The 27,908-nt window shown below is 46.8% G+C and overlaps 1 protein-coding gene across 3 annotated transcripts; it reads right to left on the bottom strand.

Moving 5' to 3' along the window:
- Positions 1-273: 273 nt before the first annotated feature.
- SLC1A6 (solute carrier family 1 member 6) lies at positions 274-26,694 on the bottom strand. 3 transcript variants are annotated; one of them, XM_006073516.4, is made up of 10 exons: positions 26,353-26,687; positions 17,872-18,083; positions 16,614-16,751; positions 14,596-14,800; positions 12,953-12,995; positions 12,198-12,541; positions 6,875-7,108; positions 5,433-5,627; positions 2,773-2,907; positions 274-620 (listed from the first exon to the last, which is right to left on the bottom strand). In XM_006073516.4, exons 2-10 carry the CDS (start codon positions 18,074-18,076, stop codon positions 425-427), a joined length of 1,695 nt encoding a protein of 564 aa, XP_006073578.1. In that variant the 5' UTR covers positions 18,077-18,083; positions 26,353-26,687; the 3' UTR covers positions 274-424. The 3 variants fall into 3 exon arrangements, with proteins under 3 accessions (XP_006073578.1, XP_006073579.1, XP_025149486.1); XM_006073517.4 differs by lacking the exon at positions 26,353-26,687 and adding an exon at positions 26,153-26,300; XM_025293701.3 differs by lacking the exon at positions 2,773-2,907 and having other exon boundaries at positions 26,353-26,694.
- Positions 26,695-27,908: the final 1,214 nt, after the last annotated feature.

The raw sequence follows: 27,908 nt of genomic DNA on the forward strand, positions 1-27,908 counted from the left end.
AATTTCGGGAAACAGTGGAAGACAGAGGAGCCTGGTTGTGCTTCAGTCTACAGAGTCGCAGACTACTGAACAACACTGAGGAATAGTAGTTTACCTTCTTGAGTTCCATCACTCTTTGAGAAAATGACGAACACAAGCTGACCCCTCATCTTGTTGAACCTGAAGCTTCTCTTACCCCTAATCCCAGGGTAAATATCTCCTCCTCTGCCCGCTCATGGCCTCCCCCACAAATTTTCAGTATACGCCCAGAGAGAAACAGACACCTTAGACATCTTTCATTCCTGCTCCTTTATCTCAGTTTCCCCCCAAACACACTGGAAAGAACATGTGTGTTCAGTGCACAGTCACTCAGGTAGTGGTTCTTCACCAGGAACCCCCTCCCCAACCCGCTTCCCTCCTCTCTGGGTGGCAGAGCAGGGGGCTCTCACATAGCACTCTCGTTTCCTCCCCGTCCCCTGGACGCCCCTTTCTCCTGTGCCATGAGCGACTTGTAGGGCTTCCCCAGGCTGGGGAGGGTGAGTTCAGCTTCCTGCAGCTCCAGCTCCCGCTGAGACAGATGTTCAATGACGGCCGCTCCGATAGAGTCCCCCAGCACATTGGTCATTGTGCGAAGTCGGTCACTGCAGAGGGGAGGGGAGAGAGAAGCCTGCCATTAATCAAGGCTTGAGGCACTCCACAAAGAAGGTGCAGCAGCTGGGGGCTCCTTGTGCCCTGGAGTCAGGGCTCACACTCCAGTCCAACACAGACTGGACCAAGCTCTGATGTGCTCATATTTGTTCTCAGCAGTGCAATGCTTTTTTTTAATGTAAATGTCTGATATAGCAAATTAGGGGTATGGACATATATATGGAATCTAGAAACATGATACTGATGAACTTATTTGCAGGGCAAGAATAGAGACACAGACGCAGAGAATGGACATGTGGACTCAGCGGGGGAAAGAGAGGGTGGGACGAGTTAAGAAAGTAGCACTGACATATATGCAAGACCTTGTGTAAAACAGATAGCTAGTGGGAACCAAAAGCAGAGACATTACTTTGCCAACAAAGGCCCATCTAGTCAAAGCTATGGTTTTTCCAATAGTCATGTATGGATGTGAGAGTAGGACTATAAAGAAAGCTGAGTGCCAAAAAAAAACGATGCTTTTGACCTGTGGTGTTGGAGAAGACTCTTGAGAGTCCCTTGGACTGCAAGGAGATCCAATCAGTCCATCCTAAAGGAGATCAGTCTTGAGTGTTCATTGGAAGGACTGATGTTGAAGCTGAAACTCCAATACTTTGGCCACCTGATGTGAAGAACTGACTCATTTGAAAAGACCCTGATGCTGGGAAAGATTGAAGGCAGGAAGAAAATGGGACGACAGAGGATGAAATGGTTGGATGGCATCACCGACTCAATGGACGTGAGTTTGAGTAAACTCCAGAAGTTGGTGATGGACAGGGAGGCCTGGCATGCTACAGTCCATGGGGTTGCAAAGAGCTGGACATGACTAAGCGATTGAACTGAACTGAACTGGGAACCTGCCTAGGGAGCTCAGCTCAGTGAGATCAGTGCTCTGTGATAACCTAGAGGGATAGGAGGGAGGGGGAAGAAGGGAGGCTCAAGAGGGAAAGGACATATGTATACCTGTAGCTGATTCATGTTGCTGTACTGCAGAAACTATAAAGCAACAATACTCTAATTTTTTAAGTAAATTAATTCATTTTTAAAAAGAAAATTAGGGGTTATGAGCTGAACAGCATACAGAATGAGGAAGGTAACCACTGTGAGTAAATAAGACCCTGCTGGAAACCATCTAAAAGGGAGTGAGATCCAGGCAAGAGCTCCAAGGTGGAAATGAAAGTCCAGATTTTTATATGTAAATCTCCTATTATTAAAAGTTGAGAAAATTCCCTGGCATTCCAGTTGTTAGAACTCAGATTTCACTGCCAGGGCTTGGGTTCAATACCTAGTCAAGGAACTAGGGATTCATCCAACAAGCTCTGCAGCACAGTCAAAAATAATTAAAAAATAAAAGTTGAGGGGAGCTCTCCCGGTGGCACAAGTGGCAAAGAATCTGCCTGCCAATGTACGAGACATAAGAGATGGGGGTTCAATCCCTAGATCAGGAAGAACTCCTGGAGGAGGACATAGCAAACCACTCCAGTATTATTGCCTGAAGAATCCCATGGACAGAGGAGCCTGGTCGGCTACCTACCATCCATGGGGTCACAAAGAGTCAGACACAACTGAAGACACACACACACACACACACAAAAGTTGAGGGACTTCTCTGGTGGTCCAGTGGCTAAGACTCTTCACTCCCAAAGCAGAGGGTGCAGGTTCAATCCCTGATCAAGGAACTAGATCCCACTTGCCAAAACTAAGAGTTTGAATACCGCAACAAAGATAGAAGACCTGCATGCCCCAGATAAGACTTGGCACAGTCAAATAAATAAATAAAATTTTTAAAATAAAAGTTGAGAATTTTTTTTAAAAATTTGCAAGTCAGCTCTGCCCCATGGATCACCTTTTTTTGATTTCTACATAAGGCAGGTACAATAAGGCTTTTCTGGAAGATGGGTAAAGCCCTTCATGGCTTACTTCCCTATTTCCAAAGATTAACTCTATGGCATTTGGGGTCCATACTGCTTGGGATGTCCTCCAAGGCCCTCTTTTCATTCTAAAATTCTAGAGCTCTGTCCTTGCTGCAATGAGAGCCCATTCATTGGGAGTCCTACAGGGAAAGCAGGGGATTCGAGGAGAGAGTAGAAGAGTCTGAAGAACACTCACAGGAACCAGTCCACAGCGATGATGAGCGTGATGTCCTCAGTGGGCAGGCCAACCGAGGTGAGCACAATCACCATGGTGACCAGACCTGCCTGGGGGATGCCGGCAGCCCCGACGCTGGCTGCTGTGGCTGTGATACTGCACAGGGAGAAAGGACACAGGGACGCAGGCAGGGGAAGGGAGAAATGAAGAAGTGTTAGGAGAGACACAAAAGAAGGGAAGGGGTCAGATCCCCAAAATAAAGAGCAAATTCAAAGCGACTTTAATCAAAAGCCAATGCAGAGATACCCCCTCGTCTTTTATTGGGATCTGGCTGGAGTTTCATCCTATGATGGACATTTAAACAGTTCATATTGCAGATGCAAGAGCAGGTGTTTTGTTTGTTTGCTTGTTTTTAAGCTGAGTTGTTGTTGTTGTTTAGTTGCTCAGTCGTGTCTGACTCTTTGCAACCCCATAGACTGCTGCCCACCAGGCTCCTCTCTCCATGGTATTTCCCAGGCAAGAATACTGGAGTGAGTTGCCATTTCCTTCTCCAGGGGATCTTCCAGACCCAGGAATCAAACCCCCATCTCCTGCATTGGCAGGCAGATTCTTTACCACGGAGCCACGAGGTACACCCCTTAAAGCTGAGAGTTATGTTTTATTCTGGGACCTTACTGAGCCAGAGTGACAGCCAGTCTGATAGCTCTGAGGAAAGGTTCTGGAGAGGTTAAAGACGAAGGACTTTTTGTTGAAAAAAAAGAGAAAAGAAAAAAGCTTGTCAGGAAACATCTAAAAGATTACTGCTAAACACAAAAATAAAAATTAAAGAAACAAGAGAGTATCCCTGACATATAGATACTACCCTGTGTAAAATAGATGGCTAGTGGGAAGCTGCTGTGTACCACAGGGAGCTCAGCTCAGTGCTCTGCGGTGACACAGAGGGGTGGGATGGGGGAGGGAGAATGGGAGGGAGGCTCACAATGGAGGGGATATGTGTTTACTTATAGTTGATTCACACTGTTGTACAGCAGAAACCAACACAACACTGTAAAGCAATTATCCTTCAAATAAAAATTAAAAATTAATTTTTAAAATCATCCTCCAATTAAGATTTAAATTAAAAACACCAGACATCTCAAGTCAGTGATTTGAGTGCTTTTCTATGTATGGGATAATACAAGAGTCTGGCCTGTTGATATCATTTCTAGATGTGAACTCTACAGGGCCAGTAGCCTGCTTTGGTCCATCCTGAATTGTCCCCAAGGGGCACCTTTGGGGGCAGCTGCAGCGGCCAATAGCTGATGGCAGGGTGACAATCTTTGTTAACTGAAAAGACCAGCGACATTTTTTTGTCCACAGATGCAAAGGAAAGCAAGCAGTCAGCATGGCATGAGTGTCTAGGGATGTCATATCCATGCCACCCAGCTTCCCTTGTGGTTCAGTGGTAAAGAATTCACCTGCAATGCAGGATTCGTGGGTTTGATCCCTGGGTCGGGAAGACACCCTGGAGGAGGAAGTGGCAACCCACTCCGGTATTCTTGCCTGGAGAATCCTATGGATAGAGGAGCCTGGTGGGCTACAGGCCAGGGGTGTCGCAAAGAGTCAAACAACTGAGAGACTAAACAACAAGCCCATGCCACCCAGTGCCTCACCCAGAGAGAGCAATGTGAGAGGTGATCCTGACACTCTTTACAGTTTCCTCAATGTTTCTTTCTTTGCTCCTTTAGTCTTCCTGGTGTAAAAGCAGGGATTTAACCAGCTGCCTCTGGGGGCTGGAAGAGGGCAGAAGTATCAACCTGGGCAGCAGCCATGAAGCAGAAGCTTGAGTCCCCCATACACACATGTGCTAGAAGTAGGTGGGTCAGTATAGAGAGGTCCTGATGCCAGGAAGGACACTCTGGAAGGTGGGCTAAGTTTAGAATCAAAAGAAGAAACTGTCTATGGCACTGAGTGAGTGAAAAAACGTATACACTTACATGTGTATGGCTTAGGAAAACTAAAATGTACAACACCTAGAAAATGAAAAAGATGGTGGTCCACCACCAAGTAGAGGGTCAGACTGAATCAAGAGTAGGCTAACGAATTGAGAGAGCAGCATCAATATGTATACACCATCAGGTGTTAATAAGACATCTAGTGGGAAGCTGCTGGGTTTCCCAGGTGGCGCTAGTGGTAAGAACCCACCTGCCAATGCAGTAGATATAAGAGATATGGACTCGATCCCTGGGAAGATCACCTGGAGGGCATGGCAACCCACTCCAGTATTCTTGCCTGGAGAATCCCATAGACAGAGGAGCCTGGCAGGCTACAGTCCATGGGCTCACAAAGAGTCACACATGACTGAGTGACTGAGATGATACATAGCAAGAGTTTCATAAATGTTGGCCATCATCATCACCACCAAAACCATTACCACCTCCGTCACCACGATCAACACCATCCACATCATCTCCACTATCACCAACATAATCTACATCATCATCATCATCACTGTCATCAGCATTACTATCATCAGTGTCTCTTCCTTAGACTAGATCTTCCCTAAGTTCAGGAACCATGTCTTATTTTTTCCTGCACCCCTCAATACACCCCGCCAACCAATATCCAAACGCTCCCTTCCCTTCAACACCATCCCCGCTCAGGTCTCACCTGTTGGCAGGTTCCAACCAAGGCCAACTCACCTGATAGTTGTGATCTGGCCCAGGTTGAGCTCGTAGTTGTTGACTTGGGCGATGAAGATGGCGGCCAGGGCCTCATAGAGGGCAGTGCCGTCCATGTTGACAGTGGCCCCCACGGGCAGTACGAACCTGGTGATGCGGCGGTCCACACCGAGGCCCTCCTCCAGACAGCGGAAGGTGATGGGCAGTGTCGCAGAGCTGGGGAAGAGAGCACCAAGGGCTGAGGATAGGGGGTAGCCATGGGCCCAAGGAGGGCTCCCCTTGAGAACACTGGGAGGCAGGCTGGGAGAGTAAGGGGAAGGGGAAGGCTAGAGTAAGGGGAAGATGGCAGATGTATTACATTTCAGGAGAGGGACTCTTCATGACACAGGGAGCACACAGCAGTGACATCCCCCAGGCTCAGGTCTCTTGACCACCTAAAGTCAATAGCTTAAGGCTACTTACTACACACTAGTTCAGGTCACTGGTTCATGCCACTAGTTCACTCTAACTATCCACTCCCAGGAAGAAGAGGAAAGGCCTTCTAAGTTCCCACCTCTCAGGGCTAAGAGAAGGATATTACAGAAGACTCCTATTCCCCACTTCCCATGTTTACTTGGGGACTGACCTCAGCTATACTAGCCTTCTCAGTCTTTCTCCCCACTTGGAATCAGCTGATCCATAAAACATGTGCTTTGTCTGGTCTGCTTTATATCATGCAAAGAGAAGCCTGAACCCACAAAGAGGATCTTTAGGTGTCCATGCCTGTGGCAACCTGGTGAGTTTAATTCTGGGGGTACAAGCGAGCCAATCCTACTTGACCACAGATCAAGAGGCACATTCTTCAGTGTATAAGCAATAAAAATTACATTCTTCTTCCATCTGGTTGGCTCTAGTGATACGTCTCAGATTGTTTTGAATTTGGTTGATGGGAGAAAGGGAAGCTTCTTAGGAACCCCCTGAAACCACAAAATAAAAGAAGCCAAGAGATCTCCCAGAGGCCACCTCAAGGAAAGATGAGACCCTAAAAGCTAGAAAATGACTGAGATCAGGAGGCATGTTGGAACCTTTGTCCTAACCCTCAAAGTTGGTACCTGGCTCTCTGTCCATATTAAGTAGAGAAACAGAAAAAGAGGGGGAAAGAGTCACAACAGCCAGCGCATGACAAAGATCAGTGCCCAGGTGTTGGGTGCTAAGTCACTTCAGCCATGTCTGACTCTTTGTGACCCTATGGACTGTAGCCTGCCAGGCTCCTCTGTCCAAGGGATTGTTCAAGCAAGAGTACTGGAGTGGATTGCCATTTCCTCCTCCAGGAGATCTTGATCCACCTTCAAAGAGCCACTGACACTACTCAATAGCCCAGATGAGGTTCTGAAGTGGTAGAGAGGACAGGACTCCCAGGAGATCCTGGGAAACACAAAGAGTGGATCTAGGAAAGGTACCAGCAGTAGGGGTCAAGGCCATACCTGGAAGACGTGCCCATGGCGGTGATGAGAGCCTGCAGTATTCCTCCAATGAAGGGGAAAGGATTCCGGTGGGTGATGAGGAAATAGATGAGAGGCAGGATGCCACCAGCATGAACGAACAAACCCACGATGACGGTCAGGGTGTACATGCCCAGCTGACCCCCCAGGACGGCCATGTCTTCCATCTCTAAGATCTTGCCAGCAATCAGGAACAGGATACCCACGGGTGCGTACCTGGGCCAAGCCAGACACCTGTCAGGCCTTCCTCGTGACCTCCCCTGGCACTAGCAGCCCCAAGCCTTTGCCCATATAGACCCTGAAGCCAGGCAACACCCACCATACAGCACCTGACTCCCCTCCAACCTCCCCCACACAATAACCTATGGGGCGAGGTTCCATGAACACATCCCCTCTTTTCTTCCTGCTTATCCACAGCTCAGCCTCAGTCCTACAACTCCAAGATATACTCTCTTACAAGGGCACTCCTTCACCCATTCCCCACTTCAAAGATCTCCCAATAATCGTCTTCAGGACTTCATCCTGAGGCAAACCCAGATACTCCCTATCTCTTACCCTCTAACTTCCTTCATTTCCCATATTTGTACCTCATATGCCCCTATTCTCTTCCCTAAAAGTGCATATCCTCACTCATTCACCAGCCTTGAGCTATTTCACCTGGATTTCCCACAGACATCTCAAAACAATCTCTCTCAAATATCCTATGATATCACTTATATGTGGAATCTTTAAAAATGGTACAAATGAACCTATTTACAAAACAGAAATTGTGTCACAGATGTAAAAAACAAACTTATGGTTACCAAAGAGAAATAAATTGGAAGAGTGGGATTAACAAATGCACACTACTATATATAAAATGGATAACTAATAAGAGTTGGATATGACTGAGCGACTGAACTGAATAAGAACCTATTGTATAGCACAGGGAACTCTGTTCAATACTCTGCGATGACCTACATAGGAATGGAATCTAAAAAAGTGGATATATGTATGTATATTATATATAACTGACTCTCCTGAACATCTGAAACCAACACAACATTGTAAATCAATGATATGCCAATAAAATTTAATTATAAACAACTTGTCTTATTAAATTACCTATTTATTCATTTACTCAACAAATATCCATTGAGCACCTACTATGTTCCAGTCCCATGGTCCCTGCCCTCTTGGTGCTTACATTCTAATGGGTGAAATATGAAGTACACAGAGAAATATGTCATTAAAAACTTCAGTGTGTGATAACTGCAAAATCCCCACTTTTGAGTGGGGCTCTAAGAAGGAGTGGCCAGGGAGGGTTTCTCAGAAGAGATGACATTTGCACTGAGACCTGAATGATGAAAAGCAACCATGCATATCTGAGGGGAAAGCACTGCAGGAACAGTGCAAAGACCCAGAGGTGAATGTGAGCTAGGAGTATAGGAGGAGCAAAGAGAAGACCAGTGTGACTGGAGCAGTGAGTGAAAAAGATAGTAGAGGAAACAGAAGAAGCAAGTTCATCAAGGCCTCGCCTGTTTTCCCCTCAAATCAGCTCATTGCTTAGTTTTATGAGTTTCTGCCAAAAGTGCCCTAATTAACCCATTATCTGGCTTCCTCTGTTACTTCTCTTTAGAAATTGAAGTCTACACTTGTTCATTGTCATGGAGGATGTACTACAAGAGGTGAGGACCACTTGGGAAGTTGGTGCAACAGCTTAGGACAGAAATGATGAGACCCAAGCTAAGGTGGAAATAAGAATACAGGAGACACCTCCAGACATTTCTGGGCTCAAGGATAGGCCTGGTGGATGATTGCTGAATTGTCCCCAACTCTATGTCTATGAATATTCCCAAACTCCTCACCTCCATCCTTCTTTCTCATCCTCTGCAAAATTCCTCAACTCTGAATCAATTGTACATGATTTCTTTCCTTCCATACTCAGCTACCTGGCACATATAGCAGACAGGAGTGCTTGCTCAGTCGTGTCTGACTCTTTGTGATCCCATGGAATGAAGCCCACCAGGCTCCTCTGCCCATGAAATCTTCCAGGCAAGAATATAGGAGTGGGTTGCCATTTCCTACTCCAGGGGATCTTCCCGATCCAGAGATTGAACCTGCAACCCCTGCATCTCCTGCATTGGCAGGCATATTCTTTACCATTGTGACACACAGATATTTTCCCAAACATGTCAAATACCGATGCTTGGGGCTGGTGCACTGGGATGATCCAGAGGGATGGTGTGGGGAGGGAGGAGGGAGGAGGGTTCAGGATGGGGAGCACATGTATACCTGTGGCGGATTCGTTTTGATGTTTGGCAAAACTAATACAGTGTTTCAGGTTTAAAAATAAAATAAAATTTAAAAAAAATAAAAATAAAAAGTAAAAAAAAAAAACCCATGGTTCCCAATTCAGTTGAGTTTTCAATACTTCTTTTCAATCTTCTTGCTTATCCTTGATAAGCTTCCCCTCCAAGCTAAGTTGAGATCTTGGAAAAGCAGCTGGAAGGGTCCAGGACATCAGACCTCATAGGGTTAACTGGACCCAAGTGGGTAAGAAAGGGGAGAGGGAGACTTTTCCCTCCTGCACAGCCTCAGAACCCCAATTGTGAATACAGTGGAGTGACCTTACTGGCCCTACAGTCCCCGTCCCCTCCACTTCTGAAACTTGTTCCTAATCACAAAGTGGTTATGTGCAATGCATACAAACATACTGTGGGTCTTCTGGTTCAGTACTGGATTCCCTTTAATATATTTTATGTTGCAAGTTATTTTGCTTCCTTCTCTTGTACTTTCAGTCCTGTTTTGCTTTCCTTCTTGGGTTTTGTTTTGTCTATTTTTTGTTGTAACCTCTTGAAGTAACAGCACTTTAAAAAGGGTGACAACTGGGGCTTCCCTGGTGGTCCAGTGGTTAAAAATCTGCCTTGCAATTCAAGGGACATCAGTTCAATCCCTGATTCAGGAGGATCCCACATACTGCGGGGCAACTGAGCCCATGGGCCACAAGTAATGAGCTGGCACTCTAGAGACTACAGGCTACAATTACTGAGCCCAACAGGCCACAACTACCAAAGGGTGTGCAACGTGCCCTAGAGCCCATGTTCTGCAACAAGAGAAGCCACAGTGAGAAGCCTGTGCACAACTGCAGAGTGGCCCCCACTCGCCGCAACTAGAGAAAGCCTGTGTACAGCAACAAAGGCCCAGCTCAGCCAAAAATAAATAATTTTTTTTCAAAAAATGACAACTGAATTACAAGACGGAGACCACCTTGAGCCTGACTGGGGAGACCACTCTGTATCCATGACTTTTGTTTTTAATCAGGAAATTTTGTTTTAACATTTGCCCTTTAATTTTCATTTGAAATCAATTTTTTAAAATATTTTAGCTGTAAGTTCTGAATAGTGAAGATATAGTAGATGCTGCGAGCACTCAGTACTGTCTCCCACTCCCTCTCCCCACCCCAATCCCCAGGCCTTGCCTCTTTGCTCAAGATACAAACAGGAACTCTGCACCCTGCTGCTTTCCCAGGCTCTCAACTTAGCCTCTAGCCCCTCCTGGCCACTTTCACCTGATTTGGGATGATGTACAAAGTCTCCCCCAATTTGGGAAGACAGCCTTGTTCACATCTTCCACCACTATTCCCAACATATGCTCCCACCTTCTTGAACTCCTCACCATTCCCCAGACAACTCAGATTCTTTCAAGCTTTGCATGTTCTGTTCCCTCTGCTTGAAGTACCTCTTCCTTCTTCATGTCCTATTGGACTCCTACTCACCTTTCAAGACCCAGCTAAGAGATGTACTTCTCCAAAACTTTCTCCTCACCTTCCCAGGCAGAGTTCACTGCATATACCTCACTGGCAGCTCACTTTTCTGTATTCCCTAAACTATTTTTTTCTTTTGAACCTTTTATTTTGTACTTCATCTAGTCGATTAACCATTTCGTGGTAGTTTCAGGTGAACAGCGAAGGGACTCAGCCATACGTATACATGTATCCATTCTCCCCCAAACTCCCCTCCCATCGACTGCCACGTAACATTGAGCAGAGTTCCCTGTGCTCTACAGTAGGTCCTTGTTGGTTATCCACTTTAAATAGAGCAGAGTGTACATGTCCATCCCAAACTCATTTACTATCCTGTCCCCCTGACAACCATAATTTCATTTTCTAAGTCTGTGAGTTTTTTTCTGTTTCGTAAGTAAGATCATTTGCATCATTTCTTTTTAGATTCCACATATAAGGGATATCATGTTTTTCTCTTTCTTTGACTTACTTCACTCAGTATGACATTCTCTAGGTCCACCCATGTTGCTGCAAATGGCATTATTTCATTCTTTTTAATGGCTGCATAATATTCCATTGTGTATAAGTACCACATCTTTATCCATTGCTCTGTCAATCATATTCCCTATACTTTTTAAATGTCTCTTGACTCTAGAACCTTCCACCTTGTATCATATTTATCTAATATGCATCTGTCTCCTCTAAGACTTTGTGAGCTCTTTAAAGACAAGGACTGAATTCAAGTTATCTCTGTATTCCAGAGTTCGAAACAAAGCCTGCCTGGGAAAATGTCTGCTGAAAGAGTGATGGGATTTAAAGAGTGAATGAATGAATGTGTCAATTAATAAATAATTAGCAAGTGGATAAATGAATAAGAAAATGAGCAAATGAAACATGAATGATGGGTGTGTGAATGAATGAGTAGGTTAAGCAAACAGATGAATGAATGCAGGGGATATCTGATTGAATGATAGAATAACAAATGTAGAGATGAACAAGTCAGTCAAAGAATGAGTCTGAATGAATAAATGACTTAGTGAGAAAATTGATCAATCAATTAATCAATGGATTAACTAATGCATGGATGAGTTTATGAGTGAATGAATATATGAATGAGTGAATTAACTTATGCACAGACAAATGAACAAATGAGAAAATGAATAAACCAATGCATGGAAGAATGATGATAAATAAATAAATGAGTGAATGGATAACGTGGCTAATCCATAGAAGAATGAGCAGAGGAATAGATGAATGATGGAGTGAATGAACAATGCACAGAAGCATGAGTACAAATGAATAGATGAGTGAATACATAGATGAATAGGGGAGTGAATGAGTGAATAAACCATTGCACAAAGGACTGAACGAATGAGTGAATGAGTGGGTGAGTGCATGAACCAATACATATATAGATGACTCTGGCCAAAGGCTCCCCACAACCATTTCAGTAGCTAACCCACAGCCTGACTTCCCGATCCTGACATCCTTCCCATGTACCATCACCATCACTCCCTGCCCCCATCACAGCCCAGCACTCACCAGATAATGATGCCCACCAGCCTCATAATAGCCTCATTGAGGCTGTCGAAGAAGTCCCGCAGGACTCGGCCCTTGTGTTTCATGCCACCAATGACCAGCCCGAAGGCCACTGAGAAGACCACAAGGCCCAGGGCATTGATGCCGTTGGCTGAGCCAGGCACAGGGACAGTCTCTTCAAAGCTCAGCACCTCCTGCAGGGTGCCCAAGGCTCGTGTGACGTTTTCCAGGAGGCCGGTTTCATTCTCCAGTGAGGATAAAGGCGGCATAGAGGTGCCCAGCTCAGATCCATTATCTGTCCTCACGACAGTCCTGGTTACCAACCTCGTGCTGTACTGTGTCTTAAACTGAAATATGGAGATATCAGGCCACAGATGAATGCATAGTAGATTGAGTGCATCGATAAATAAATGAGGAAGTGAACAACCAGTGCCTGGGAGAATGAGTATACATTTTGCATGAGCAATGTTCAGACAGATTGGGGGAGCCTGTCTCCTCAACAATTTATGATCAGAAGCCCTGGTTCCTTCTCCATTACCATCCCCAGGTAGCCTTGGGTTGGCCTAAGTCCTTGTCTCTAACCTTCCCTGATCACCACACCATAGGAAGCACAGTCTTCCTTTCAGACTCTTCCAAAAGCCCTGAACAGTGCTCTGTCCCGCCCTTCTTCCCATCCCTCCCTACTGGACCATTCACTCAGCAGCAAGCTCCCCCAAACCCCCAAACCTCCTTGATCAGACAATGTCTTTCCCCCTGACCTGTTTGAAGCAGGCCTCCACAAGGTTGGGCGGAAACATATTTCTGCAGAAAAACATCAGATAAATGGACGTGGTTAGACCTTGGAAGAGAACCTAGAGTGATCATAGCAATAATAATAACAGCAACAAAAATAATAGCAGACAGCATTTGAACACTGAGCTAAGTGCCTTACCTCTAGGATCTGATTTAAACATCACACTAACTCTGGAGAATCCCATGGACAGAGGAGCTTGTCAGGCTACAGTCCATGGGGTCAAAAAGAGTCAGACACGACCAAGTGACTAAGCATGCATGCAACCCTAGAAGTATTACTAATTCTCCCCATTTTACATACAAAGAAACCAAAGCAAAAAGAACTTATGTAAGTTACCCAAAGCCACACAGCTGCTAACTCGGGGGGAAGGGTAGATGGACCTCAAATTCAGGTCTGTCTGAGCCCTAGGTTAGGACACTATGCCATCTCAGGGACTTCATATACAGTGATGTCTCCAAAAAAATAAACAGAAAGCTCCTGAACTCTTCCAACACTGCTGCTACTGCTGCTGCTGCTAAGTCGCTTCAGTCGTGTCCGACTCTGTGCAACCCCAGAGACGGCAGCCCACCAGGCTCCCCCGTCCTTGGGATTCTCCAGGCAAGAACACTGGAGTGGGTTGCCATTTCCCTCTCCAATGCATGAAAGTGAAAAGTGAAAGAGAAGTCGCTCAGTTGTGTCCGACTCCTAGCGACCCCGTGGACTGCAGCCTACTAGATTCCTCCATCCATGAGATTTTCCAGGCAAGAGTACTGGAGTGGGGTGCCATTGCCTTCTCCCTTCCAACACTAGCTTTCCCCAAATTAAGTCACTAGGGGAGACTTGTGGCCAATCTTGACGCTGGCAGGCAAAATCTTGCTACTCCAAGAGAATTATTCACTTTCCAATGCATCTCTGGAATACCAAACAAAACACCATTTGTCCTGAGCCCATACCAAGAAGGTGCAACTATAGCCTTCTGAGCCTAAGGATCAAAAGATCACATTTTGGAAGTAAGCAAAATCGATCTCAGGGGATCTGTGGGGTTCCCTGGTGGCTCAGTCAGCAAAGAATCTGCCTGCAATGCAGGAGACCCAGGTTCCATCCCTGAGTCAACAAGATCTCCTGGAGAAGGAAATGGCAACCCACTCCAGTGTTCTTGCCTGGGAAATCCCATGGACAGAGGAGCCTGGTGAGCTACAGTCCACGGGGTCGCAAAAGAGTCAGACACAACTTAGCAACTAAACCACCACCACCACCCAGGACAGAAACTGGGTGCCAAGAAAACCCATGTGGGCACTAGTGGTGATGAATCTGCCTGCCAACTCAGGAGACATAAAAGATGTAGGTTTGATCCCTAGGTCAGCATGATCCTCAGGAGAAGGAAACAGCAACCCATTCCAGTATTCTTGCCTAAAAAACTCCATGGCCAGAAGAGTTTGGCAGGCTACATACAGTCCAGGAACTCACAAAAAGAGACTGACATGAGCATACACTATTATTCTAAAACTAGGCTCAACTTGGGTGCTATATTTCCTGACTGGGTCCACCTGTCTCCCTATAGGTCTCCCCATGAGTAAAGGTTGTTACACGTAGGGCTGGAATTCCCATCAACATTAGAAAGGACGTCACCTGACCAGGTCCATGAAGGCATCTGCCGTGGGGATGGTCTCAATCCGACCCTCTCGGTGCAGCCCTTCCTTGGAGCCCTTCCCAGGGTGGATGATGGTGACCATGAGGATGCCGATGAAGACCGCGATGACCGTGGTCACCATGTAGTACACAGCTGCCCGCATCCCCATCCGCCCTGTCGCCTTGTTATCCAGGGACGCCATACCTGGAGGACAGGTGATGCAGCCCCGAGGAGCCCCATCCACACCCCACCACCCGCTCTCCCATCCACTTGCTCCTCAGTCCCCATACTGCCACAACCAACCCTCCTCCCATGACCCACTCCCGTCCTTCCACCCACATCACCATCCTCCAACTCCCATTCTGTGTTCCAAATACACCTTACACTCCATCCTTTATCCCAATTACCACTTCATTAACCTTCCTTCTACTCCAAGCCAACATTTTCAACTCCTACTCCATCCTCTAATTACCCCTATTTTGCACCATAACTTCATTTACATTCCTCTCTTTATCCTACTATCCACCCCAAGAATCACACCTCCCTTCAACCCACCTCACTATACACTATCTGTATGTAGTATATACACTTGGTACCCTATCCAGACACCCTTTACCAGGCTGATACACCGATCTTTCCACAGCTGAGCCTGCTGGCTGCTAACGACTCATGCTGGCCCCTTCTCTTGAACGTTGCTTTCAGCACAGCAGGAGCTTCAGTCAGTTCAGTTGCTCAGTCGTGTCTGACTCTTTGCAACCCCATGAATTGCAGCATGCCAGGCCTCCCTGTCCATCACCAACTACTCACCCACAAAGGCCCCAGGGGAGGCTGGGAGAAATGACTGATCAGTACAGGGATTCAAAGGCTCAGCTCCTTTGATTTAGAGGCAGGCAGAGTTGTGGAGGACAACTCTGTAGTTTTATACATTCTCCAGAGCTCCCTATGGGATCAGACTGAGAGGCCAGCCTTCTTTGAAGCCATTTCTGCTTAGCTTCTTTATCCACCCCATCCTGCTCATCTCACTTCCTCATAGGTTTCTCTTGAGAACTATTTTATCCCTCAATAAATTACTTGTGCAAATATCCCCATCTCAGACTCTGCAGCTAGGGAAACCCAACCCAAGAAATCATTCTTCTATGCCTTTATCATCACCACTGCCCCACCAAAGCTGGTGCTTGGGAACTGACCACTCATGGGCCAAATATGGCCCGCTGCCTATTTCCATAAATAAAGTTTTATTGGAACACAACAATGCCCATTTGTTTACTTACTAATCTGCTGCTGCTTTTGCATGACAAGAGAAGTGAAGAGTTGCAACAGAGACCACATGGCCCTTGAAACTGAAAATGTGTTCTACCTGGCCCTTTATAGAAACCATTTTTCCAAGCCCTGCATAGGCTGTCTATACGTCCATCCTACCCTCCACCCACCAGGGCTTCCCTTGCGGCTCAGCTGGTAAAGAACCCACCTGCAATGCAAGAGACCTAGGTTCGATCCCTGGGCTGGGAAGATCCCCTGGAGAAGGGAAAGACTACCCACTCCTGTTTTCTGGCCTGGAGAATCCCAAGAACTGTATAGTCCATGGGGTCGCAAACAGTCAGACACAACTGAGCGACTTTCACTTTCACTTTCTCCACCCACTATTTTGTAACCTCCATCTCAAACACCTTCATCCACAGCCCACTCCATGACCATCCACACCATATCCCAGGTACCTTTCCTGGTGGCCCCACAACAGCCTTCCCTTCATCGCTAAGCCCCTAACAGGCTGGTATTTTACCTCCAAGGAAAAGTACAGGAACATTACTGAGATAAGTCATCTAGGTCATACGGGTTCTAGAACCCAGGTCTGATTGGGACTGGGGCTTTGGTCAAGGACTCAGAGCGAGTTGCATGTTCCATGTTTGAGGTCCTGAGTTGGGGAGGTGGTCCCATGCTTGGAACAGCCTTGGCTCAAGGTGTGAGCCTGTGCTCTGGGCTGGGTCTTGGAGGCCAGCCCCAGCCTGGGTTCTCTCACCTGTGACCAGGCTGGAGACAATGAGGGGCAGCACCAGCATCTGCAGCATCCTCATAAGGAGCTCTCCAGGGAAAGAGAAGTACTTGATCTGGCGGTAGCTGAGCTGGTATGGGCGCAGGGCAAAGGCCAGGCTGACCCCTAGGGCCAGAATGAGGGGTGCATAGAGTTGAATTTGGTCACTGAGCCCCGAGGATGGGCCATCCATCCCAAACAGGGTCTGTGTGTGTGTGGATGGAGGTAAAAGAAAAGAGAAACATTTGATGAGTGTGTGTCGGTGTGTACATTGTGGAATGTATGAATTTATGTGCTACTGCTGTGGCATGTGTGTATATGTCTACACACACTCCTATGTACCTATGTACACATATGTAACAGTGTATGCTCACTTGTGCACATGTATCTGTGCCTGTATGTGAGGGCCCATGGTATAGGACATGTACATGTCTTTCCTATGTGTGCATATAGGTGTTACTTACATGTGTTGGCTTCCTTGGTGGCTCAGTGGTAAAGAATCTACCTGCCAATGCAGGACATGCAGGTTCGATCCCTGGGTTGGGAAGATCCCCTGGAGAAGGAAATGGCAACCCACTCCAGTGTTCTTGCCTAGGAAATCCCATGGACAGAGGAGCCTGGCAGGCTACAGTACAAGAGTTGGACATGACTCAGCGACTAAACAACAACATGTTCACTTGTGCACACATATCTGTGCCTGTATGTGAGGGCCCACATACATGAGATGTGCATGTTTTTCCTACATGTGCACCTAGGTGTGACTTATATGTGTGTGTTACTATTTTCAAGCATGGGGGTATACATGTATTTAAGCTTTTCAGTGAGCCAGTGTGTGGGGAGAATAATGCATATGTGTGTGTGAACATGTTTGTAAGTTCTACTATAGGTGTACAAATGTGTGAGTTTACATGTTTGCACCTGTAAATTTTGTGCATGCATAAAAATGTGTTCTTGTCTGTGTTCACATGCAGAAAGTGTACGCTGTGTGTTCATATGCATACAGTGTGCATTTGAACAGTGTATACTTATGCATGTGCGTACACTTGCATATCCATGAGACACTGCACATACAGCTGTGTTTGCAGGAGTGTGTACCATTTGTCTATATCATGGGGAGGCGGAATAGTGGATTTGGGCACGAGTGCAGGTGAGAATAAGTAAGTGGAGGGAAGAAACGTGAGTGCAGAGGGTGTCCCTCGAGTCCTCACCCTCCAAGGGCAGAGCCCGCCCCTCCCAGATGACTCACCAATGACCACGGCACTGACAGTCAGCAGGATGAAGGCATTCCCGCGCAGGAACCGCAGCACGTGCTCACGTGTCATGGTCTGCAGGCGCAGGCGCGTGCGCAGTGCTCTCTGCTGCAGGCTCTCCTGCAGCCGCTGTAGCCAGCCCACCCGGCCCAGCCGCTGGCCACTCTCCCGCAGAAAGAGGCTGTTACCATGGCTGCTCATCGTCTATCTGTAGGGAACAGAGGGAGCAGGCATGGTGAGGGATGAGACAGAAGGCGAATGTGGATAGAAAGGAAAGAGCAGAAGAAGCTGGTGAGGAACTCGGGGAGAGAGCGGGTCCAGTGGGGATGTGCCCATGCTGGGCTGCCTGAGAACACCGCCTGGAGTCCAAGGGTGATGTCCTGGCAGAAAAAGGATCAAGGTCTGCAGAACCATTCCCAGGCATGTGGGAGAGACAAAGAAGCAGATCACAGTTTCAGGGATGATTTTGCCATTCTGTATCTCTGGCCCCCCTCCTTAGTTCATGAAAAATGAAAGCGTTTGTCGCTCAGTCCTGTCCAACTCTTTGAGACCAGATGGACTGTAGCCTGCCAGCCTCCTCTGTTCTCCAGGCAAGAATCCTGGAGTGAGTTGTCATTTCCTCCTTCAGGCAATCTTCCTGACCCAGGGAAGATCTTCCCAACCCATCGAACCTGGGTTTCCCAAATTGCAGGCAGATTCTTTACCCTCTTATGAGATCGTTACAAGTAATTGGGAGCTTCCCTGGCTCACAAACCAAACTAACAAGCCTCTGCCAAGCACCAGTTTCACGCAGAGCCTTAAACAAGGTACTTTGGCGCTGCTGCTGCTACTACTAAATCGCTTCAGTTGTCTCCGATTCTGTGCAACCCCAGAGACAGCAGCCCACCAGGCTCTGCCGTCCCTGGGATTCTCCAGGCAAGAACGCTGGAGTGGGTTGCCATTTCCTTCTCCAATGCATGAAAGTGAAAAGTGAAAGTGAAGTCGCTCAGTCGTGTCCGACTCTCACCAACCCCAGGGACTGCAGCCTACCAGGCTCCTCCGTCCATGGGATTTTCCAGGCAAGAGTACTGAAGTGGGTTGCCATTCCCTTCTCTTACTTTGGGGCTAGCACCCCAAATTAATACAATTTCATGTTTGGCCTAGTTGCTGTGCTGTGCTCAGTCATGTCCGACTCTGCCACCCCATGCATTGTAGCCCGCCAGGCTCCTCTGTCCATGGGATCCTCCAGGCAAGAATACTGGAGTGGGTTGCCATTTCCCACTCCAGGGATCTTCCTGACCCAGGGATCGAACCCATGTCTCCTGCATCTCCAGCGCTGCAGGCAGATTCTTTACCACTGAGTCACCTGGGAAGCACAAGAGGTGCCACCAAATGGGCTTTCCACAACGACGGAATCAGCAGATGTCTGCATTTATTGGTGCCCAATAAATGGAGCTCCTCTGTATGAATGCCCAAGTGAGCAACAGGGAGAGGGAGAGTCCCATGGGATGAAAATGATGATCTTTCTTGACACCAGCACCTCTTCAGGATCCATTTTTGGAAAAAAAAAAAAAAAATGGGATGTTCAGAGTCACCCTGGGATGCCAGATACTGTTTCCCAAACTTTAGATTTCCGTGTCTTCACTTTACACTCAGCCAAATCCATGTCACTTCCCAGGTGGCACTAGTGGTAAAGAACCCATCTGCTAATGCAGGAGACGTGGGTTTGATTCCTGGGTTGGGAAGATTGCCTGGACGAGGGCTCGGCAACCCACTGTAGTATTCTTGCCTGGAGAATCCCATGGACAGAGGAGCCTGGCGGGCTATGGTCCATAGGATCACAAAGAGTCGAACACGACTGAGCACATGTCATTTTACTTACTTATCTAAATAAATGAATCTACAAGTGAACTCACAAAACAGAAAGAGACTCACAGACTTAGAGAACAAACTTACAGATGCCGGTGGGGAAAGCTGGGGGGAAGGGATAGTTAGGGAGTTTGGGATGGGCATGTACATACTGCTATATTTAAAATGAATAGCCAACAAGGTCCTACGGTATAGCACAGGGAACTCTGCTCAATGTTATGTAGTAGCCTGGATGCGAGGGGAATTTGGGGAAGAATGAATACATGTATGGCTGAGTCCCTTTGCTGTTCACCTGAAACTATCACAACATTGTTAACTGGCTACACTCCAATACAAAATAAAAAGTTAAAAATATATATATAAACTGGAAAATTTAGATTATTACTTGAAATGCTGATTATATTTTAATACACATTAAATAAAATGCATATAGAGATTAAAACTTTCCTATCCTTTTAGCAATACCATATATGCACAGAGCAGTCTGGAAATTGTGATTTTCATGAGTCTGAGGAACATTTGCCTTTGTGGTCCCTTCCTCCATTAAAACATACATCAAAATTAACCTACAGGGGTATGATGGGGTGAGTGGGAGGTTGAAAGGAGGTTCAAGAGGGAGGGCACATATGTATACCCATGGCTGATTCATGTTGATGTATGGCAGAAACCAACACAATATTGCAACTATCCTTCAATTAAAAATAAATAAATTTCTAAAAAATATTTTACAACTGCATTGGCATAAAAGTGAATATATTATTTTAGAGCTTGATAAAGGTGATTGCTGTACAATGTTGCAAATGAACTAAATGCCACTGAATGCCATTTTAAAATGCGTGGTTGTTCTGTGTACATTTCACTCCAGTTTTTTTAATTAATATATTAATATTATATATTAAAACATTTGCTTCAACCTAAAAGTTAGAGGAACACATGTATACCTGTGGCGGATTCATGTGATATATGGCAAAACCAATACAATACTGAAAAGTTAAAAAATAAAATAAAATTTAAATAAAAAGAAAAAAAAATCTTTATTGTAGTTTTAAAAGAAGCACAAACAGGAATTTCAGTGGTTAAGACTCTGCCCTTCCACTTTTGGGGGAGCATGGGTTTGATCCCTGGTCAAGGAATTAAGATCCCACATGCCATGAGGCTCAGCAAAGAAAAAAAAAGCATAAACGTTTGCATGGGTCCCTAAAAAGTATTGTGGGCCCTGGGCACCTCCTAATCTGGAAAGAGAAGTAGACTTGCCTATATGACCTCACAGCAAGTGGCGGTGTCCCTATTGTAGGCATACTGGAAATTCTGTTATCCCTCTAGATTCATTCCCAGGCAAAAGGCTAACCACTAGAGATAGCATGGCCCAGGCTCCCCTGCCATTTCAGTCAGGCCAGTGGAAAACAGCAGAATGGAAAGTGGGAAAAGATGGAGATGGAGCATTCTTCCAGCTCCCCCTGCCAGGCTCATGTTTGGCAGTGACTGGTTTCCCAGGTGATGCAGTAGTGAAGAACCCACCTGCCAATGCAGGAGACGCAAGAGGGTTCGATCCTTGGGTCAGGAAGATCCTCTGGAAGAGGAAATGGCAACCCACTCCAGTATTCTTGCCTGGAAAATCCCCTAAACAGAGGAGCCTGGCGGGCTACAGTCCATGGGATAGCAAAGAGTTGGACACAACAGCACACACACAGGCACGTATTCCTCTACATAAGGCCACAGCTCCCATCAGACAATCCTCTGCAGCTGTTGGACATTTGGATATCTTCTTTGGAAAATGATTATTTAGTTCCTCTACCCATTTTTCAGATTGATTTTTGTTGCTGAGTTGTATGAGATCTTTATATATTTTGGATATTAACCCCTATCCAATGCATGATCTGCAAAGTTTTTCTCCCCTTCTGTAGGTTGCCTTTTCATTTTGCTGTTGTTTTGGTTTTGGGTTGTTTTGTTTTTGCCATACAGAAGCTTTTAAGTTTGATGTAGTACCACTTGTTGATTTTTGCTTTTGTTGTTTGTGCTTTTGCTGTCATATCAAAAAAAAAAAAACTCATTAATGGGACCAGTGTAAAGGAACTTCTTTCTAACATTTTCTTCTAACAGTTTTATGGTTTCAGGTCATATATTTAAGTCTTATACCCAATCAATCCATCTGGTCCCATCGCTTCATGGCAAATAGATGGGGAAACACTGGAAACAGTGAGGAACTTTAATTTGGGGGGCTCCAAAATCACTGCAGATAGTGAGTGCAGCCATGAAACTAAAAGATGCTTGCTCCTTGGAAGAAAAGCTATGACCAACCTAGACAGCATATTAAAAAGCAGAGACATTACTTTGCCAACAAAGGTCCGTCTAGTCAAAGCTATGGTTTTCCCAATAGTCATGTATGGATGTAAGAGTTGGACTGTGAAGAAAGCTGAGCGCTGAAGAATTGATGCTTTTGAACTGTGGTGTTGGAGAAGACTCTTGAGAGTCCCTTGGACTGCAAGGAGATCCAATCAGTCCATCCTAAAGGAAATCAGTCCTGAATGTTCACTGGAAGGACCGAAGCTGAAGCTGAAACTCCAATCCTTTGGCCACCTGATGCAAAGAACTGACTAACTGGAAAAGACCCTGATCCTGGGAAAGATTGAAGGCAGGAGGAAAAGCGGACGACAAAGGATGAGATGATGGTTGGATGGCGTCGCCCATTCTCTGGACATGAGTTTGAGTAAACTCCGGGAGTTAGTGATGGACAGGGAGGCCTGGTGTGCTGCAGTCCATGGGTCACAAAGAGTTGGACACGACTGAGTGACTGAACTGAACTGAACCCATTTCAAGTTAATTTTTGTAAGTGGCATAAAATTGTTGTTTAGTCACTAAGTCGCATCCAACTCTTTTGTGACTCCATGGACTGTAGCCCGCCAGGCTCCTCTGTCCATAGGGTTTCCCAGTCAAGAACACTGGAGTGGGTTGCCATTTCCTTCTCCAAGTGATCTTCCCAATCCAGGCATCAAACCTACATCTCTCACATTGGCAGGCGGATTATTTATCCCTGAGCCACCCGGGGAGGCCCAGTATAAAATGGGGGTCAAATTTTATTATTCTGCACGTGATTAACCAGCTTCCCCAACATCATCTGTTAAAGAGAGCACCTTTTCCCACTGAGTGTTTGTGGCTCCTTGGCATGATAAAAATGCTATTGCTACAGCGGCAATCGTGTTTCTGGGTTGGCCCAAAAGTTCGTTCAGATTTTTCCATAACGTCATATGGGAAAACCCAAAGGAACTTTTCAGGCCAAACCAATATTATACAACATATAAATATATCAAAACAGCATGGTGTACATCTTAAAATGTATCCAATGTTATGTATCAATATATATTGCAGTTAAAAAAATAATAAAGACAATTCTTTGTTACAGCCACAGCTCTCTCCAGGTCTCCCTCCTGCTCCCTCCCTGCCACTCCCCTATTCTTGCTGTTCCCTGAGTGTTGTACCAACTTTACTGGTTTAACCTTGTAAATAGGCCTTAATTTTCAACTCCCCTTTTCGAGCCTGCTGTCAGTTTCCTGACAGACACACTAGATTCATCTGACTCCTAGAGGGAAAAAAAAAAAAAAAACTCTCCAAACCAAAGGAAGGCAGTAAATATTGTATCCTGTGCTGAGCTGTGCATATTCAGGTTGCCTGCATGGCTGTAGAACCTGGTCTTCCTCAGCTACTCTCTGATCATGGTTTCAAATTATTCTCCTTGCCACCCTTTTCCCAAGCCCTAATCCCAAGCCCAGTGCCTGAATCCATGCAGATCAAGTGGGAAACTATCAGAGATAGGCCAATAGGTAGTTCCCTGAACTTTTTTCGGGGTCGGGGGAGCAGTGCTGCCTCTAGCTGAGCAGCTACTTTTCTGAGCTCACTGCCTTTCTTGTCCTCTTATGCACCCCGCATATCCCAGGGATAGGGTATCCGCCTCAGCTTTCCAGGCTCTCCTTCCTTCAGCTCTAAGTCCTAGTTCCAAAGTCAAACCCCAGTAAGGATGTTGCTCCAAAGGATCCGGAAATCACGATGGTATTTTTCAGCTGGCTGTCAAAAATCCGATAGGAAACCAAATGTGTGATTACTCTCTCACCTCTAAGATGTATGTTCCCAGTCACCAAGAAGTATTATGAAGCTTGCCCATGGGTTGAAAGGAGTTATTCAGCTGAGATGTTAGCTCATCACAAAAAATCCAGAGTTAGTTTGCCTATTTCCTATGTCATCCTTAAGAGAAACAGCAGGGATGGACAAGCCATTGTCCAAGGGTCAACTCAGGCCTGCTGCTTGCTTTAGTAAATAAAGTTTTATTGGCACATAGCCATGCTCATTTCTTTATTCTCTACAGCTACTTTTGTGCTACAATGGTGAAGTTGGGTTGTTGGGACAAAAGAGATTTTATGGATATCCATACACTACTGCTGGTCTTTTACTGAAAATTTTTGCAGAACCCTGCCCTAGAGGAAGAGCATGCATGAGCTCTTTGTTTCAAATCCAACTCCACCTTGCAGGACCTGGTCACTTTCTATGTGATTTGATGACTCGATTCATGTGACACTTAGAATATTACCTAGTGAGCATGAAACAGATGACAACCATGGTTAATAAATGGTTCATATGACTGAAGACAGAGAAAAACACTGACAGGAAAGAGAGTTTTCTCATCAGTCTTGCTCAGTCCTAACTGCATTACTTGCCAAGCAATGTTTGACTTGAAATGTTTTTCCCAGGAATGTGGCCTCCACTTGGCCCCTTCTCAGTCTCTCTTGGACCCCTGGGGGCTTCTGCCCTCACAGTCGGTTCTCTCTTGTCTAGTCTCTCCTGGTCCTGGGCCTTCTCTTGGCCCTGCTTCTTAGGTTCCTGATAAGGAAATGACCCTCCCAGTGTCCCCAGTATCTGCAGGAGTTCAAAGACAAGTGCCCCACCTGCTTCCCCCAACCTCCAGACTTTCAGATGTGATGAGATGTGAAAGCCACCCTTCTCTCAGAAGCTGAAGCAAACTGCAGTGGGCAAACGAGGATGCTTTCCACACATTTTATCTCAATACTCTGCTAGCCTGAGGAGTGAGTGAAGGGAGAGGAGAAGGAGGAAATCACATACATTACACACACACACACTTGAACACACAACCTCACACACCTCGTGTGTACAACTGACATATACACAACTGCACAAAGACACACAGTCTCACACACACAGAACTGTTCGACATACAACACACACAACTTCAGAAATGCAACTCCAGGCATTATACTAAGTGAAATAAGTCAGACAGAGAAAGACAAACACTGCATATTACTTATATGTGGAATCTAGAAAACAACAAACTAGAGAATGTAACAAAAGAGAAACAGACTCACAGGTATAGAGGACAAATTAGTGGTTACCAGTGGGGAGAGCGAAGCGGGGAGCGGCAACTCAGGGGTAGGAAGTTATATGTACAAACTATTGTGTATAAAATAAGATATAAGGATGTATTGTACAACATAGGGAATATACCAACATTTCATAATAACTATAAATGAAGTAAATCTTTAAAAATTGTGAATCATTATATTGTATGGGTGCTCAGTCACTAAGTCGTGTCCAACTCTTTGCGACCCATGGACTGTAGCCCACCAGGCTCCTCTGTCCATGGGATTTTCCAGGCAAAAATACTAGAGTGGATTCATTTCCTTCTCCTGGGGATCTTCCTGACCACCCGAGTCTTCAGTTTGGCAGGCAGATCCTTTACCACTGCGCCACCTGGGAAGCCCCTATTGTATTGTATACCTGTAATTTATGTAATATTGTTCATCAGCTTTACTTCAATTTTAAAAAAAGAAAAGGAGCTCTACTCATGCAGCATGTCATACAATTCCTACACACACAAACATACACACATTTGACATTCACGTACGCCATCAGACACAAAACCCCATCAGACACAAAACCCCACAGTTCTCCTCAGACACACAGCTCCATATACACACACACACCTTCAGGATCTTGCACAACTCCCCTTGTAAATGAAGCTCTATACAGGCAGGTGCATAATACACACACACACACAACTTGGGACGCAAGACATGAAACTTCAGACATCGAAATTCCTCCCCACATTTAAACATTCAGCCTCACACATCTCTGTGGGTTGGCACTCCTACTCAAAATTCAGTCTCACACACACACACACCATCACCACCACCACCCCTCATAGAACTTCGGACCCAGTCCCCCACAGCGGTGACCAACGTCTCAGTCACAATCAGGTCCCTCTGGATTGGAGGAATAAACCTCCTGATAGGGAAGGGATCCAAGCCTTGGAAAGGGACCAGGCATCAGGCAAAGATGGAAACCTGCCCACGGGTAGAGGCCACGGATAAGAGGGACAGGATGGACAAGAGCGGAGATGGGTAACCAAGGAGACAGGAAACTCACCAGGGCTACAGGAGATGAGCGGAGGCTACGACTCTACGGGGCAGGGAGCAGCTGAGACAAAGAGCAGCCGAGAGATGAGAACATGGGCGAAAGAGGGGCCCCACCCGCCTGACCCCATGATAGGCCCAGCCGGCCCCGGATCCCGCCTGCCCAAAATCTCAGAGCCCCCGCCCTCGCGGAGCCGCGGGGCTCGCACTCACCAGCGCCAGGAGCGGCGGGGGCGGCCTGCCCGCGCGTCCGCCTGCGCGCTGCGCGGGGATGCAGGTGCCGGAGCCCAGCGAAGCGCCCGGCCGGGGCAGCGGGGACCCGCCAGAGACCGCGCAGCGCCTGCTCCAAAACCGAAAAGGCCGAGGTACCGGCGCGGAGCCGCGACGCGCTGTGCAGCTGGTGGGATCCGCGCCGGCCCCGCGTTCACGTGGGTGTGGGGGCGCCTGGCCGTTGGAGGTGGGGGGGGGGGATCCCCTCCGGGATAACCCCCGCCTCCCCCGCGCCCAGCCCAGGCTCAGCAGCCGAGCGGGAAAAAGGGCACCGCGTGTTTGGGGAGGGGTGAGTGGCCTCTCTCGCGTCTAGCCCCCGCCCCCAGCTCGGAGCCGCGCCTCCGAGCCCCGGCCTCCAGCCGCCTCCCGGGCCCTCCAGGCTCCTGACCATCCCTAGAGAGCGCGGGGACCAGGCCTCGGCATCACTGGGCCCGCGCCTGCATTCTCAGCGGAGGTCTAGGGAAGGCGCGGCATGGACTCGGCTGCCCGGCTTCTCCCTCCGGGTGCACGTTCCATCTTTGGCCACATGGCCGCTGTGTGAGCTTGGGTCAGCCCCTCTCCCTCTCTGAGCCTGGTCTCCTCATTTAAACAATGGAGGTGACTCTGCCAACCCCACAGAAGATTAAAGCTGAGAAAATTAAAGTGCGCGTGAGCCTGGAAATCCTCCGTGCAGAATGAAGCCTTGTGCAAGTGGGAGGCAAATCACTGCTGGTAGCCTTGTAATTAATATTATTCTTTGCTCTCTTTAGGATACCCCGGGCAGTGTTGATTTTGCTTTTCTTCCCAAATGGCACTGATTTGGTCCCTTCCAGTATCTCCTACTAATTGCCATTTTTAAGAGCTGAGCACAGAGCTTGGCGTGTGATTAAAACCCCAATATGTGTTCGCTATTATTATTACCGAGCAATTGTTTATGGCAACCTCCTAGTCTAGCCAGGCTCTTTTACACTTAATTAATCTTCACACTCCTATGTAGCAGCTATCACTACCCTCAATTTGCAGATGAGGGTACAGGCTTTCAGAGAGGTTCACTAACTTGACCAAGATCACACAGCCAGAAAGCAGTCACGCCAGTTCCAACTCTGGGCATATAGCCCCCACTTTCCTTCTTGACACAGCACCTTCTATTAATAGATAAGCAGTTCTCAAACTTAGCTGTACCTTAGAATCGCCAGTTGCTGTTGTTTAGTCACTCAGTCGTGTCCAGCTCTTTTGTGACCCCATGGAGCCCACCAGGCTCCTCTGTCTGTGGGGTTTTTCGGGCAAGAATACTGGAGTGGACTGCCATTTCCTTCTTCAGGGGATCTTCCCTGGCCCAGGGATGGAATCCACATCTCCTGCATTAGCAGGCCAATTGTTTACTACTGAGCCACCAAGGAAGCCCACTTTTACACCTGTGTGCTCAGTGGCTCAGTCATGTCTGATTCTTTTCAACCCTTTGGACTGTAGCCCTCCAGGCTCCTCTGTTCGTGGGATTTCCCAGGGAAGAATACTGGAAT

The sequence above is a fragment of the Bubalus bubalis genome, chromosome 9, assembly GCF_019923935.1.
Source record: "Bubalus bubalis isolate 160015118507 breed Murrah chromosome 9, NDDB_SH_1, whole genome shotgun sequence".
Classification (NCBI taxonomy): domain Eukaryota; kingdom Metazoa; phylum Chordata; class Mammalia; order Artiodactyla; family Bovidae; genus Bubalus; species Bubalus bubalis.

Coding starts and splice junctions, on each gene's coding strand:
- SLC1A6 (XM_006073516.4), bottom strand. CDS start 18,076: ATGAGCAGCCATGGTAACAGCCTCTTTCTGCGGGAGAGTGGCCAGCGG. Junction 12,996..14,595: donor GCCTTCATGGACCTGGTCAG/GTGACGTCCTTT, acceptor GTTTTTCTGCAG/AAATATGTTTCCGCCCAACC. Junction 5,628..6,874: donor GCCATGGGCACGTCTTCCAG/GTATGGCCTTGA, acceptor TCTCTTCCCCAG/CTCTGCGACACTGCCCATCA.